The sequence below is a fragment of the Salvelinus fontinalis genome, chromosome 32 (genome assembly GCF_029448725.1).
Source record: "Salvelinus fontinalis isolate EN_2023a chromosome 32, ASM2944872v1, whole genome shotgun sequence".
In the NCBI taxonomy this organism is placed as follows: domain Eukaryota; kingdom Metazoa; phylum Chordata; class Actinopteri; order Salmoniformes; family Salmonidae; genus Salvelinus; species Salvelinus fontinalis.
In genome coordinates this window covers 27,697,354-27,713,510 of record NC_074696.1, presented here as the reverse complement: position 1 = coordinate 27,713,510, position 16,157 = coordinate 27,697,354, and the positions used below count along the sequence as shown (strand labels likewise).

Here is a 16,157-nt window from a genome sequence, read left to right as displayed (position 1 = left end):
ATGTATGTATGTTTGTGTGTGTATATGTATGTATGTTTGTGTGTGTATATGTATGTTTGTGTATGTATGTATGTCTGTTTGTGTGTATGTATGTGTTTGTGTATGTATGTATGTTTGTGTGTGTATATGTATGTGTTTGTTTGTGTATATGTATGTGTTTGTGTATGTATGTATGTATGTATGTATGTTTGTGTGTGTATATGTATGTTTGTGTATGTATATGTATGTTTGTGTATGTATGTATGTGTTTGTGTATGTATGTATGTTTGTGTGTGTATATGTATGTATGTATGTTTGTGTGTGTATATGTATGTATGTATGTTTGTGTGTGTATATGTATGTGTTTGTGTATGTATGTTTGTGTATGTATGTATGTGTTTGTGTATGTATGTATGTTTGTGTATGTATGTATGTGTTTGTGTATGTATGTATGTTTGTGTATGTATGTATGTATGTATGTTTGTGTGTGTATATGTATGTATGTATGTTTGTGTGTGTATATGTATGTGTTTGTGTATGTATGTTTGTGTATGTATGTATGTGTTTGTGTATGTATGTATGTTTGTGTATGTATGTATGTGTTTGTGTATGTATGTATGTGTGTGTATATGTATGTATGTATGTGTGTGTATATGTATGTATGTATGTTTGTGTGTGTATATGTATGTGTGTGTATATGTATGTATGTTTGTTTGTGTGTGTATATGTATGTGTTTGTGTATGTATGTGTGTGTATATGTATGTATGTTTGTGTGTGTATATGTATGTATGTATGTTTGTGTGTGTATATGTATGTGTTTGTGTATGTATGTATGTGTGTGTGTGTGTATATGTATGTGTTTGTGTATGTATGTATGTTTGTGTGTGTGGGGGCGTGGGCAAGGAACTGCTACATCACATCACTTTCTCTAGTGTTGTAGTTCCTAACCATCCAATCTAAACCATGGTGGAAAAAACAGCAATCAAAATCAATCAAGAAATTAAATCAAACACACAGGAGTCCCAGTGAACCCTGGCCAAAATACCTTTGTTGCACCAACATCTCAATTAGCTGGTGCCATGTGTGAGTGCATAGGGAGAAAACTTCCTCCATACTCAATGTCACCTTTATGTTGCTGATAAGGTAGCTCTATTAATAATGCATTGTATGTCTGGAGAATTACATATGCTGGAGAGGGAGAGATGCTAAGGAGGGAGAGAGAGAGAGATGCTAGGGAGGGAGAGAGATGCTAGGGAGGGAGAGAGACAGCGAGAGAGAGAGATGCTAGGGAGGGAGAGAGAGATGTTAGGGAGGGAGAGAGAGATGTTAGGGAGGGAGAGAGAGAGATGCTAGGGAGGGAGGGAGAGAGAGAGATGTTAGGGAGGGAGAGAGAGATGTTAGGGAGGGAGAGAGAGAGATGTTAGGGAGGGAGAGAGAAAGATGTTAGGGAGGGAGAGAGAAAGATGTTAGGGAGGGAGAGAGAGATGTTAGGGAGGGAGAGAGAGATGTTAGGGAGGGAGAGAGAGATGTTGGGGAGGGAGAGAGATATGTTAGGGAGGGAGAGAGAAAGATGTTAGGGAGGGAGAGAGAGATGTTAGGGAGGGAGAGAGAGATGTTAGGGAGGGAGAGAGAGATGTTAGGGAGGGAGAGAGAGATGTTGGGGAGGGAGAGAGAGATGTTAGGGAGGGAGAGAGAGATGCTAGGGAGGGAGATAGAGATGCTAGGGAGGGAGATAGAGATGCTAGGGAGGGAGATAGAGATGCTAGGGAGGGAGAGAGAGAGATGCTAGGGAGGGAGAGAGAGACAGAGAGACAGAGATGCTAGGGAGGGAGAGAGATGCTAGGGAGAGAGAGAGATGCTATGTAGGGAGAGAGAGACATGCTAGGGAGGGAGAGACAGAGAGAGAGAGAGATGCTAGGGGGGAGAGATAGATGCTAGGGAGGAAGAGAGAGATGTTAGGGAGGGAGAGAGAGAGATGTTAGGGAGGGAGAGAGAGAGATGCTAGGGAGGGAGAGAGAGAGATGCTAGGGAGGGAGAGAGAGATGCTAGGGAGGGAGGGAGAGAGAGAGATGTTAGGGAGGGAGAGAGAGAGATGTTAGGGAGGGAGAGAGAGAGATGTTAGGGAGGGAGAGAGGGAGAGAGAGAGATGTTAGGGAGGGAGAGAGAGAGATGTTAGGGAGGGAGAGAGAGATGTTAGGGAGGGAGAGAGAGAGATGTTATGGAGGGAGAGAGAGAGATGTTAGGGAGGGAGAGAGAAAGATGTTAGGGAGGGAGAGAGAGAGATGTTAGGGAGGGAGAGAGAGATGTTAGGGAGGGAGAGAGAGATGTTAGGGAGGGAGATAGAGATGCTAGGGAGGGAGAGCGAGAGATGCTAGGGAGGGAGAGAGACAGAGAGAGAGAGATGCTAGGGAGAGAGAGAGATGCTATGTAGGGAGAGAGAGACATGCTAGGGAGGGATAGACAGAGAGAGAGAGAGATGCTAGGGGGGAGAGATAGATGCTAGGGAGGAAGAGAGAGACAGAGAGAGAGATGCTAGGGAGAGAGAGAGATGCTATGGAGGGAGAGAGAGACATGCTATGGAGGGAGAGAGAGATGCTAGGGTGGGAGAGAGAGACAGAGAGAGAGATGCGAGGGAGGGAGAGACAGAGATGCTAGGGAGGGAGAGAGAGATGCTAGGGAGGAAGAGACAGAGATGCTAGGGAGGGAGAGAGACAGACAGAGATATACTAGGGATGGAGCAAGAGATGCTAGGGAGGGAAAGAGAGACAGAGAGAGATGCTAGGAGAGGGGGAGATGCTAGGGAGAGAGAGAGAGACAGGCAGAGAGATGCTAGGGAGGGAGAGAGATGCTAGGGAGGGACAGAGACAGACAGAGAGAGATGCTGGGGGGGAGAGTGATGCTAGGTAGGGAGCGAGAGACAGACAGAGAGAGATGCTAGGGAGGGAGAGAGAGACAGACAGAGAGAGATGCTAGGGAAGGAGCGAGAGAGCTATATGCTGGGGAGGAAGTAGAAGGGCTAGCCACTCCCCCGCAGTCTTCCTGTGATCTGGAGTGCCCATACAATGCGGTTTGCTCCTACTTTACTGTTGCGTAGCCTGGTCATAAATGTTTTAGCCACAAAATTGTTCAGCAGTTGAGGTGTGTTTAATCTTCACTTGCATATAAATCTGGCCAATTTTGTAAAAGGCCATTATCAAAAGATTAACTAAACTCAAATAATGCCCTAAGACAGTGGTTCCCAAACATTTTATAGTCCCGTACCCCTTCAAACATTCAAGCTCTAGCTGCGTACCCCCTCTGTCACCAGGGTCAGCGCACTCTCAAATGTTGTTTTTTTGCCATCATTGTAAGCCTGCTACACACACTATACAATACATTTATTAAACATAAGAATGAGTGTGAGTTTTTGTCACAACACGGCTTGTGGGAAGTGACAAAGAGGGGCACAAATAATAATATAATAATAATAATAATAATAATAATCAATCATTTTGCTTTTTATTTAACCATCTTACATATAAAACATTATTTGTTCATTGAGAATTGTGAATAACTCACCACAGGTTAATGAGAAGGGTGTGCTTGAAAGGATGCACATAACTCTGAGCAGGATACTCTGAGCGCCCAATCCAGAAATCTGGCAGTGGCTTCCGCTTGTTGCAATTTCGATGAGGCTCTCTTGTTCAGATATCGGTAAGTGGACTGGAGGCAGGGCATGAAAGGGATAATGAATCCAGTTGTTTGTGTCATCCGTTTCAGGAAAGTACCTGCGTAATTGCATACCCAACTCACTCAGGTGCTTCACTACATCACATTTGACGTTGTCCGTAAGCTTGATGTCATTTGCACACAAAAAAATCATACAATGATGGAAAGACCTGTGTGTTGTCCTTGTTAATGCAGACAGAAAAGTTGTCCAACTTCTTAATCATAGCCTCAATTTTGTCCCGCACATTGAATATAGTTGCGGAGGGTCCCTATAATCCTAGATTCAGATCATTCAGGCGAGGAAAGACATCAACCAGATAGGCGAGTCCTGTGAGCAACTCGTCATCATGCAAGCGGTCAGACAAGGGAAAATTATGGTCAGTAAAGAAATCTTTAAGCTGGTCTCTCAATTTAAAAAAACATGTCAATACTTTGCTCCTTGATAACCAGCGCAACATCTGTATGTTGTAAAAGCGTTACATGGTCGCTGCCCATATCATTGCATAGTGCAGAAAATACACAAGAGTTCAGGAGCCTTGCTTTAACAAAGTGAACAATTTTCACTGTAGTGCCCAAAACGCTTTCAACGTGTCAGGCAGCAGAGCCTTTCGTGGATGATGCAGTGAACCAAAGTGGCATCGGGAGCAACTGCTTGCACGCGCGTTACCAGTCCACTATGTCTCCCTGTCATGGATTTTGCACCATCAGTACAGATACCAACACATCTTGTCCATTTGATGTCACAAAGCTGTCCAGTTCTTAAAAAATATCCTCATGTCCTGGTTTCCAGTGGTTTGCAGAAGAGGATGTCTTCCTTAATTGACCCCCCATAAATGTAACATGACATATACCAGGAGCTGTGCCAGGCCCGCCACGTCTGTTGACTCATCCAGCTGTAACGCATAGAATTCACTGGCTTGTATGCAAAGCAGTAATTGTTTCAAAACATCTCCTGCCATCTCACTGATGCGTCGTGAAGCAGTCTTGTTTGATGAAGACATTGTCTGTATAGTTTTTTTGGCTTTTTCCCCCAGCATTGTCCCAGCCATATCCGCGGCAGCAGGAATAATTAAGTCCTGCACAATAGTATGGGGCTTGCCTGTCCTAGCCACTCGGTAGCTCACCATATAAGTCGCTTTTAGCCCCTTCTTATTAATGGTTTCTGTTGCTTTTATATGTCTTACTACTCGAAAGTTGTCTTAACTGTCGCTCAAAAAACATATTTTTCAAATTGGCATGTTTTGTTTCTAAATGTCAGCGCAAGAGTGAAGGTTTCATCGAGTTGTGAGATAGTACTTTTGCACATATAACACACTGTGGCTGAGGAAATGCACAACTCCCAATATAAGTGAACCCCAAATCAATGTAGTTCTCATCATTTTTGCGCCTCTTTGATGGTCCAACGTCCCTGACTGTTGTTCGGTGCTTTCCCAGGTAAGGAGGCAGTAGCTCTTCAGCTGCATCAGATTCACAACTGTCAGTGTCCATGCTAGCTGGGCTAACAACAAATGTAGAATTACAGATGCTAGCTTTGCATGTGCTCGTGGAAGCAGAACAACTTGTGTTGTCAACAGGTGCAGGTGTAGTACTGCTGGTAGTAGCAGTACTACCTGTAGAGCTGGTATGTGTCTTTATGGACGTGGGCCTTACTTTTTTTGAACCATTTATCCATTTTCAAGGCAACGGAAAGAGCTGCAGCTACGTTTGCCTACATACGGACCGTTAGTGGAATTCCCGCTAGAGAGTAACGGTTAATGTGACTGGATGTTAATTATTTGACTAGGCTACCTGTATTTGACATTGTGTTGTTATTTCGCTGAACACCAGATGGTTTCATTTTATTTTGACAGTGAAACGAGGCTACTCAGGTGAGAAAAAAATCTCACCCAAATGTATAGCCCCGTTAGAAAATACAAATGGATTGTTTGAAAATGTGAAGAAAAAAATAAAAATGTATATATTTATATATATATATTTTTTTTGGGGGGGGGGTATATATTTTAAAAATGTTTTTTCTAACAAAATCGCATTGCAAAGAGGTTATAAGCTGTCTCAGAGAGTGGTCCTGGGAACTGAGTATACATCCAGTATGTAGTGGTGGTCCTGGGAGCTGAGTATACATCCAGTATGTAGTGGAGATGGTCCTGGGAGCTGAGTATACATCCAGTATGTAGTGGAGATGGTCCTGGGAGCTGAGTATACATCCAGTAAGTAGTGGAGATGGTCCTGGGAGCTGAGTATACATCCAGTATGTAGTGGAGGTGGTTCTGGGAGCTGAGTATACATCCAGTATGTAGTGGAGATGGTTCTGGGAGCTGAGTATACATCCAGTATGTAGTGGAGGTGGTTCTGGGAGCTGAGTATACTTCCAGTATGCAGTGGAGGTGGTTCTGGGAGCTGAGTATACATCCAGTAAGTAGTGGAGATGGTCCTGGGAGCTGAGTATACATCCAGTATGTAGTGGAGGTGGTTCTGGGAGCTGAGTATACATCCAGTATGTAGTGGAGATGGTTCTGGGAGCTGAGTATACATCCAGTATGTAGTGGAGATGGTCCTGGGAGCTGAGTATACTTCCAGTAAGTAGTGGAGGTGGTTCTGGGAGCTGAGTATACATCAAGCATGTAGTGGAGGTGGTTCTGGGAGCTGAGTATACTTCCAGTATGTAGTGGTGGTCCTGGGAGCTGAGTATACTTCCAGTAAGTAGTGGAGGTGGTTCTGGGAGCTGAGTATACATCCAGCATGTAGTGGAGGTGGTTCTGGGAGCTGAGTATACTTCCAGTATGTAGTGGAGGTGGTCCTGGGAGCTGAGTATACATCCAGTATGTAGTTGAGATGGTCCTGGGAGCTGAGTATACTTCCAGTATGTAGTGGTGGTCCTGGGAGCTGAGTATACATCCAGTATGTAGTGGAGGTGGTTCTGGGAGCTGAGTATACATCCAGCATGTAGTGGAGGTGGTTCTGGGAGCTGAGTATACTTCCAGTATGTAGTGGAGGTGGTCCTGGGAGCTGAGTATACATCCAGTATGTAGTTGAGATGGTCCTGGGAGCTGAGTATACTTCCAGTATGTAGTAGTGGTCCTGGGAGCTGAGTATACATCCAGTATGTAGTGGAGGTGGTTCTGGGAGCTGAGTATACATCTAGTATGTAGTGGAGATGGTTCTGGGAGCTGAGTATACTTCCAGTAAGTAGTGGAGGTGGTCCTGGGAGCTGAGTATACATCCAGTATGAAGTGGAGGTGGTCCTGGGGACTGAGTATACTTCCAGTAAGTAGTGGAGGTGGTCCTGGGAGCTGAGTATACATCCAGTATGAAGTGGAGGTGGTCCTGTGAGCTGAGTATACATCCAGTATGAAGTGGAGGTGGTCCTGGGGACTGAGTATACTTCCAGTAAGTAGTGGAGGTGGTCCTGGGAGCTGAGTATACATCCAGTCTGAAGTGGAGGTGGTCCTGGGAGCTGAGTATACATCCAGTATGTAATGGAGATGGTCCTGGGGACTGAGTATACATCCAGTATGTAATGGAGATGGTCCTGGGGACTGAGTATACATCCAGTATGTAATGGAGGTGGTCCAGGGAGCTGAGTATACATCCAGTATGTAATGGAGATGGTCCTGGGAGCTGAGTATACTTCCAGTATGTAGTGGAGATGGTCCTGGGGACTGAGTATACATCCAGTATGTAATGGAGATGGTCCTGGGAGCTGAGTATACTTCCAGTATGTAGTGGAGATGGTCCTGGGGACTGAGTATACATCCAGTATGTAATGGAGGTGGTCCAGGGAGCTGAGTATACTTCCAGTAAGTAGTGGAGGTGGTCCAACATGGTTATTATGTTGTCTCAGCACATCTCAGGGAGTGGTGGCATAGTCCCACTTTCTTCCCATCTTCATGGTCTGCTCTAGTCTGCGTGTGTTAGACATCAAATCACATTTTATTTGTCACATACACATGGTTAGCAGATGTTAATGCAAGTGTAGCGAAATGCTTGTGCTTCTAGTTCCGACAATGCAGTAATAACCAACAAGTAATCTAACCTAACAATTCCACAACTACTACCTTATACACACAAGTGTAAAGGGATAAAGAATATGTACATAAAGATATGTAACTAGCCTACAGTAGGGGGTTCTAGTGAAGTGGCCATCTGGCAACAGGGTTACTATGCCGTCTCAGCACATCTCAGATGGTGGTGGCGTCTGAATGTCTATTACTTCATGGCCATCCAGCATGTACTGTGCTGTAGGAGGTCCCTGTAGTGAAGTGGCCACCATGTAACAGGGTTATTCAACTTGGCTCCTGAGTAATGGTCCTATAGAGGTGGTCACTGGGGACCCCAGCAGAGCAGCAATCACAGATCACACAACACTGTTTACTCTCTGCAAATTGGCCCGAGAGGGGCGGCCGGGGGCCCGTGGGGGCCGGGGAGGGCTAGTTAAAGTGATGGAGGTGACTTCTGGTCATTGATTTTCCCTCCGTCTTCAGTTCAGCATCTCTACCAGCCTACCCGGCCACCACTGGGCCACAGACCGCTGCTACAGCAGTCCCCATGGTCGAGTTTAGCCATCCCCTCTTGCCTTTAAATCACACTAAACTTTGGTTAAACCTGGGCTGTGTGTGAAATACAACCTCCATTTATGAGATGATCATGCTTTAGCCGTTTGGCTGGATTGAGAACGAGTCGCTTGTTGAGGCTGATTGATCTGGTCAGCCTTTAAGGTATGCAGGCGCCCTTATGGGGGGAATAGAGCGAATAGTGTAGGGATCATGCACTAGTACAAGGCGATTCTTGTTTTCACCTGTGCTAGACCAAGGTAACAGATTGACATTCAAACTGAGGGGGAAAGGATTCTCAATAGAAAGATCAATAGAATACTAACAGATGATTTTGTTGTTGAGATAAAACCTGATCTGAGGTTAGTTGGTGAAACATTGTCTGGCCATCTCCTTCCATCTCTCATATCAGACGTGTTATAAATGTCCTTCCATCTCTCATATCAGACGTGTTATAAATGTCCTCCCATCTCTCATATCAGACGTGTTATAAATGTCCTCCCATCTCTCATATCAGACGTGTTATAAATGTCCTCCCATCTCTCATATCAGACGTGTTATAAATGTCCTCCCATCTCTCATATCAGACGTGTTATAAATGTCCTCCCATCTCTCATATCAGACGTGTGTTATAAATGTCCTCCCATCTCTCATATCAGACGTGTTATAAATGTCCTCCCATCTCTCATATCAGACGTGTTATAAATGTCCTTCCATCTCTCATAGACGTGTGTTATAAATGTCCTCCCATCTCTCATATCAGACGTGTTATAAATGTCCTTCCATCTCTCATAGACGTGTGTTATAAATGTCCTCCCATCTCTCATATCAGACGTGTTATAAATGTCCTCCCATCTCTCATATCAGACGTGTTATAAATGTCCTCCCATCTCTCATATCAGACGTGTTATAAATGTCCTCCCATCTCTCATATCAGACGTGTTATAAATGTCCTCCCATCTCTCATATCAGACATGTTATAAATGTCCTCCCATCTCTCATATCAGACGTGTTATAAATGTCCTTCCATCTCTCATAGACGTGTGTTATAAATGTCCTCCCATCTCTCATATCAGACGTGTTATAAATGTCCTTCCATCTCTCATAGACGTGTGTTATAAATGTCCTCCCATCTCTCATATCAGACGTGTTATAAATGTCCTTCCATCTCTCATAGACGTGTGTTATAAATGTCCTCCCATCTCTCATATCAGACGTGTTATAAATGTCCTCCCATCTCTCATATCAGACGTGTTATAAATGTCCTCCCATCTCTCATATCAGACGTGTTATAAATGTCCTCCCATCTCTCATATCAGACGTGTTATAAATGTCCTCCCATCTCTCATATCAGACGTGTTATAAATGTCCTTCCATCTCTCATATCAGACGTGTTATAAATGTCCTCCCATCTCTCATATCAGACGTGTTATAAATGTCCTCCCATCTCTCATATCAGACGTGTTATAAATGTCCTCCCATCTCTCATATCAGACGTGTTATAAATGTCCTCCCATCTCTCATATCAGACGTGTTATAAATGTCCTTCCATCTCTCATAGACGTGTGTTATAAATGTCCTCCCATCTCTCATATCAGACGTGTTATAAATGTCCTTCCATCTCTCATATCAGACGTGTTATAAATGTCCTTCCAGCCGATGAGTAATGATCCCTATTTTTATTTCAATTTCCTCTCCTCTAGTAAAGCCGGCAGAGTGTGACACTTCATTAAGTTAATTAGGCTAACTTAATTAGCTACTTTCACAGGTCAAGCCATGAAGCCTTCTGATTGATGGGTCTGTGTGTAAAAGGTAATCATCCTCCGAAATGGGTAGAACATCAAAACAACACCCAAACGCATATTAACTGCAACCCTGTAAACAATTACAAAACACTTAGAGTGGGTCCCAAATGGTACCCTATTCTAATAGTTCCCTATTTTTGGACCAGGGCCCGCATAGAGAATAGGGTGGCATTTTGAATGACTAATAAAGTGCAGTAGAAAAACAACATTAACTGCAACACCTGTAAACAACGTCAAAACACTAGACTAGGTCCCCCTCCTAGAACGGCTCATATCATCCAATGAAACGCAAACACAGTAACACACACACACAAAACCAACAACTTTACAGAAAAATTGCCTTTTTGCACTTGGCCGTTTCTTGGCCTTGAATGAACTGAAGAGAAAAACAACATAACTCTTTCACGGACAGTAATTGCAAAAGTTTGAAGTCTTTTGATGACAAGAAAAGTCTAAAGTGTATCTAAAGAAGCTCTGCCCACACACTAACCCACCGTCCACCGGCTGCAGAGCATTTCAACTGCTTTAACTGCTGCCTGGGCAACTGCCTCTCCTCTCCTCATCTCCGGGCCTGATACATTACAGAGGCGTCTAGCGAGAGAGCAGGCAGGCAGGCGAGTGGCGCCGTGGCCACCAACACGATGCAGGGTGTAAAATAAAGCTTTAAACAAGTCCCCCTCGGCACCACGGCAGCCGAGTAACGGGCTCTGGAATGAAAGGCCATCCGTATATTACGGCATGACTGTCAGTTTATTACTGGGATCTACTGAGCCAGGCCCTGGGGTGACAGGGGGAGGCAGGGATTTAGAACTGTGGTCTTGGTCAGGCCACAGGTTTATCTAAACCAGGCAGGCAGGGAGAACCAGGGACCCGTAATGAACTCCAGGCTGCCTAATAAATAATTGTATCACCCTGGCCTGGCCGCACGCACGCACACTCACACACGCACAAACAGATGTGCGTGTGCAACTGTGTGACACCAATGTGTGCAACTGCAACTGCTGACACCAACGAGCGCATTCCTACATACAACCGTAAACTGACAGAGACCGTTTGTTTTTTCGCCACTCCTAATTTCAAGACGCGGGGAACGACAATTCATAATACAAAAGCATTGTATAATACAACAGAGACATTGCAGTATTAATCAAGAGAGACAAACACTCTGATACACAGAGAGAGGATGGATGGGAGTTAGAGAATATGACAACACGTGGGGTCCACAAGATCATGGACCAAACTCATCAAGTGAAATATTGCTACTACGTCAACCCAATGTTTGGATCAGACTAATAGTTCACAGGCTAATCTGTGTGCTTTATTCAAAAGACAGCGAAGACATGAACACAGTGCAATGCATTGTCAAATAAATATTTGTTGTTTGAACAAAAAAAAAGACAAGTTAAAAAGGTGCATCAACTATTTCAAGCTTAATCAACTTAAAATATTGTGTAACCTCAACATACATCCAGTTTACTTTGACTCGCTGGCTGGCTCCTGTGTCCCTACTCCCAACCTACCTACCTCCCTCAGTTCCATTCTTCCTTCCGTATTTAAGCTCCTTCCACTCAGCTACCAGTCAGTCAGGGCGGGAGGGATAACAAGTCAAATTCCACTTTGCAGCACGTTCTGATCATCTAGCTAGAGCTACATCTTTCCCCCACTGTCAGACCAACAGGCTGACACAGCTCTGTGTGACCCACCCAGCCACCAGCCCCCCTTGGCTTCTCTCACCATGTAAATCACATTTGAGACAGTCGGTCAGGTATGATTCAGCTGCACTTAAAGTTGCCATTTAAAGCACCATTCCTTTCCCACAGGCACAAGCGATTCACAGCATGCAGCAGTGGCTTGGCATTTACAAGCTGCATATTATAGAATAACTTCCCTTAAATTCTGCTCTCATCTCCCAGAGTGCAAAGTCGAGGCAATTATCTCCAACACTCACTTCCGCCCATTACCGACTTAATACCTGAAAACACATTACAAGTTTTTAGAACATGTGTGTCTTTTATAAAAAATAGGAAATTGTGGCAGTCGTACAAACAAGCTGAAGGTATGTAATGATTGTGAAATGTTTTGACAAACACTTTTATCATACACTGTTGCTCAGACTTGGATTCACATGATTACCAATGAAATAAATGGAAATAGCTAGAAGTTTAACACCTCAGCTAAAGTCGATATCGTTTGGTTTTAGATTTTTTTTTAAACATTTACATTTGAGTCATTTAGCAGACGCTCTTATCCAGAGTGACTTAAAGGAGTGTGGGGATGAAACATGTGCGTAACAAGAGAGGGGGCAGGTCTGTGTGTGTGTGTGTGTGTGTGTGTGTGTGTGTGTGCTTGTTCCATTCCATCAATGGGTTTGTTGCAATGTGTTTGTTTTTATGTGTTTGTGTGTGTTTGTTCCCGTGTGCGTTTGGTATGTGTGTTGCACGGGGGTGATTAAAGAGGATTGGGTCTGGTCCTGGGGGTCTCTGGAGGACTCTCTCTCTCAGCAGGCTTCGAGCAGCAGCACATTTAAAAAGCAAAGACTTGCGCCCCCCTTCCCTTTCCCTTCTTTTCCAGCTTTCACCACTTAAAAGCTCCTTTCCATTATGTGTGTTTCTTCCACTGAGTGTGTGTCCTCTCCTACAGCCTCTGTTTAGACCAACACACTCCACACACAACAACAGCAGGATAGTGTTGTGAGTCTTTCTCCACCCTCTTTGACTAATACTATGCCTATTTACAGCAGTACACACAGGCAGTATATTCTGGTCTGTAATGCTCTCAACATGCCTCTTTATTACCCGAGTTCAGCTCTACGCATGAAAATGGGTTTCATTTCTATATATGCTTATACGCTTTGTAAAAACTATTTGGGTTATATTAATGTGTATTATCTATTTGCGAAACAGCCTGGCACTCTTGTTGAACTAGAGCTATGAGAACAATATAAAAATACAAAACATACAGGACTATAATGTTGGGCAGAAACAACAACAGCTGTTGATCATGTACACCGACGCATTCCAAACAGGACTACAACAACAAACAACAAGCTTTTACAACAACTGCTCTAGTCAGCTATCTAACATTCTACATTTACAGTCTGCTATCTAACATTGTAACCCTCCACTAACTCTGCTATCTAACATTTTAACTGAGCTTTAACCTTTACATTTTGCCTGTAATTTAACGTTTCATTCCCAGCATGCAGCGTTTTCAGTATGGCTCAGGCTTTAATGTTTCTCTTCCTCCTTCTGCAACATCAATTAACCCCCATTTCCACACACATAGAGCCAATAGGAATGCCCTTTCCTGGACAAATTGAAATGCGCTTTACATTTATCAACTTAATTAGGTTCACAAGCTGCCGCATGCTACCCTTGATTACACTGTAATTCAATAAGAAAAACATTATTTAAAATGCTAACGGAGAAAAAAATGAAAAAGTGCTTCTGGTGAGACTTGCCATTTTCAGTTAAAAGGGATGGAAATGGAGCAGTAGCGCTTCAGGAGGTAGCTATGAGGAGACAGGTATTGGTGGCGGCCATTTTGGCTCGCTGTCAGGTTTGGTTTCAAGGTAAAAAGACACAGAGACGCATGCTTCTGCTGCATTTGCTGGAGCTGTCATGTCATACTAACTACAGTACACCCTGTTGCTCAGAGATAGCAGAGATAGCCCAGCCCTTTGCTGAATGGATCCGGGAAGAAGATCGGGACATTTAAGTGAAGCCATGGCTGTTGTCCATGCTCGACTCTTACCACTTCAAACACATTTCTTTCCCTTTGATCCTTAATACCCATATAACTATATATTTCCTAGTAAGATTTCTTGTAGGTTAATATTCAGCTGTTTAACTGCTGCTTCAATAATGTGATGCCAAAAGAAGACAGCATCACCACCACCCAGTGTACCTATGCATGCCAACCACGCGTGCGCGCGCACACACACACACACACACACACACACACACACACACACACACACACACACACACACACACACACACACACACACACACACACACACACACACACACACACACACCTTGGAGGAGGAAGTGTCACACTCCTGGCAGATCCAGCCGTATCCTGTCTGCTTGGGAGACTTCTTCAGGGGAGGGTCCAGACAGCCAAAGTGGTAGCACAGACAACACTCATCACACCTACAGGAGAGAGGAGGTGGGGCAGGTGTTACATACAGTGGAACACCCACGCAGGCACGCACAAACACGCACACACAGAGTTCCAATATAACTCAAGAGTATTTATCAATAGAACCTTCTCTAACATCAGATATGTACAGTGCAAGATCCCTTGGGACAGTTGCCTTGGGCTGTTACTCTTGTCTTACAAGAAGCTAAAATGACTATGTACGCTGATGATTGCACACTCTACCCCAGTGGTTCCCAACTAGGGGTACCATGATCCCTGGAGGTACTTGGCCTATCCACAGGGGGTACTTGAGAAAACTGTAAAACGTACACGAGGGGGTAGTTCAGGGATAAAATTCAGTTGGTGGTAGAGTAACCAAAAAAGTTGGAGAACCACTGCTCTATACATCAGCACCTACAGCCAGTGAGCTCAATGAGACTCAATAGTTACTGTCAGAATGGGTAATTAACAGTAAACTGATCTTAAACACATCAAAAACCAAAATAATTGTATTTAGTTCTCTTAAACCTCAACTGGAGTTGTGCATGAAGGGTGTATCCATTGAACAAGTTGAAGAAGCTGAACTCCTAGGAGAAACACTGGATGGTCAGTTATCATGGTTAAGTCATATTGACAAAGTTATTGTTGATTGATTTTTGTTACCCTCTTTTCCTCCCCAATTTCGTGATATCCAATTGCGATCTTGTCTCATCGCTACAACTCCCCAACGGGAGAGGCAAAGATTGAGTCATGCGTCCTCCGAAACATGACCAGCCAAACGGCGCTTCTGAACACCCGCCCGCTTAACCCGGAAGCCAGCCGCACCAATGTGTCGGGGGAAACACCGTTCAACTGACAACCAGAGTCAGCCTGCAGGCGCCCGGCCCGCCACAAGGAGTCACTAGAGCGAGACGAGCCAAGTAAAGCCCCCCCCGGCCAAACCCTCCCCTAACCTGGAAAACGCTGGGCCAATTGTGCGCCGCCCTATTGGACTCCCTGTCACAGTCGGTTGTGACACAGCCTGGGATCGAACCCGGGTCTGTAGTGATGCCTCAAGCACTGCGATGCAGTGCCGTAGACCACTGCACCTCTCTGGAGGCCCCGAGAGGTATATCTTTTATTAAAACATTTGTTTGTTTGAATTTGACACAAATCAACTGTACTAGTTGTTCAGGCTCTGGTCTTGTTCCATCTTGATTACTGTCCGGTAATATAGTCAGGTGCAGCAAAGAAAGACCTAGTAAATCTGCAGCTGGCTCAATACAGAGCAGCCCCCTTGGCCTTAACTGCACATACAGAACTAACATCCACAACATGCATGATAGTCCTTCATGGTTGAGGGTTGAGGAGAAATGGACTACTTCTCTTCTACTTAAGAAACATGTGTGTATTTAAAATGCCTAACCACTTGTATAATCTATTAGCATACACTTCAAACAGAGATCCATACCCCAGCAGACACACTGCTATGGGTTTCTTCACTGTACCCAAACCAAAACCAGATTTAATGCGTCGCTCAGAGAGCCCTGTCATCATGGAATGCTCTGCCACCAGAGGATACTCAGGCAAAAAACAAATGTAGCTTTAAAAAACAGATAAAACATCTTGTATCCCAGCGCCTCTGCTCTCTCTAAATATCTACTTTAACTGTACAGTATTTAAGAATATTAATATCTATATATGAATAGTGTTTAAATAGCATTTTTGTTGTCTCTTGGTGTCTTTCCTATATATATATATCTTATTACATTTTTTAAATGTAATATCTTATGTTGTTCTTGTCTATAACTGTATTTGTACGTTTTACGTGGACCTAGCTACTGCAGAGTAGCTGCTGCATGTGCGGTAGCTGATGGGGATCCTAATAAACTAAACACACTAAGACTGACAGATAATGACAGGGCAGGTAGTTGTCAGGGAGCAGATGCTAATGAAATCAAAAACCCACTGTTACTACTCCTTCCCTTG

The 16,157-nt window shown here is 44.1% G+C and overlaps 1 protein-coding gene across 3 annotated transcripts in view; it reads right to left on the bottom strand.

Moving 5' to 3' along the window:
* LOC129831005 (PHD finger protein 14-like) overlaps window positions 1-16,157 on the bottom strand; it is a 141,835-nt gene that overhangs the window by 25,258 nt on the left and 100,420 nt on the right. For all 3 annotated transcript variants that reach the window (XM_055893963.1, XM_055893962.1, XM_055893964.1), the window contains exon 19: window positions 14,083-14,200. In XM_055893963.1, coding sequence (XP_055749938.1) covers window positions 14,083-14,200 — 118 coding nt within the window. The remainder of the gene's footprint in view (window positions 1-14,082; window positions 14,201-16,157) is intronic.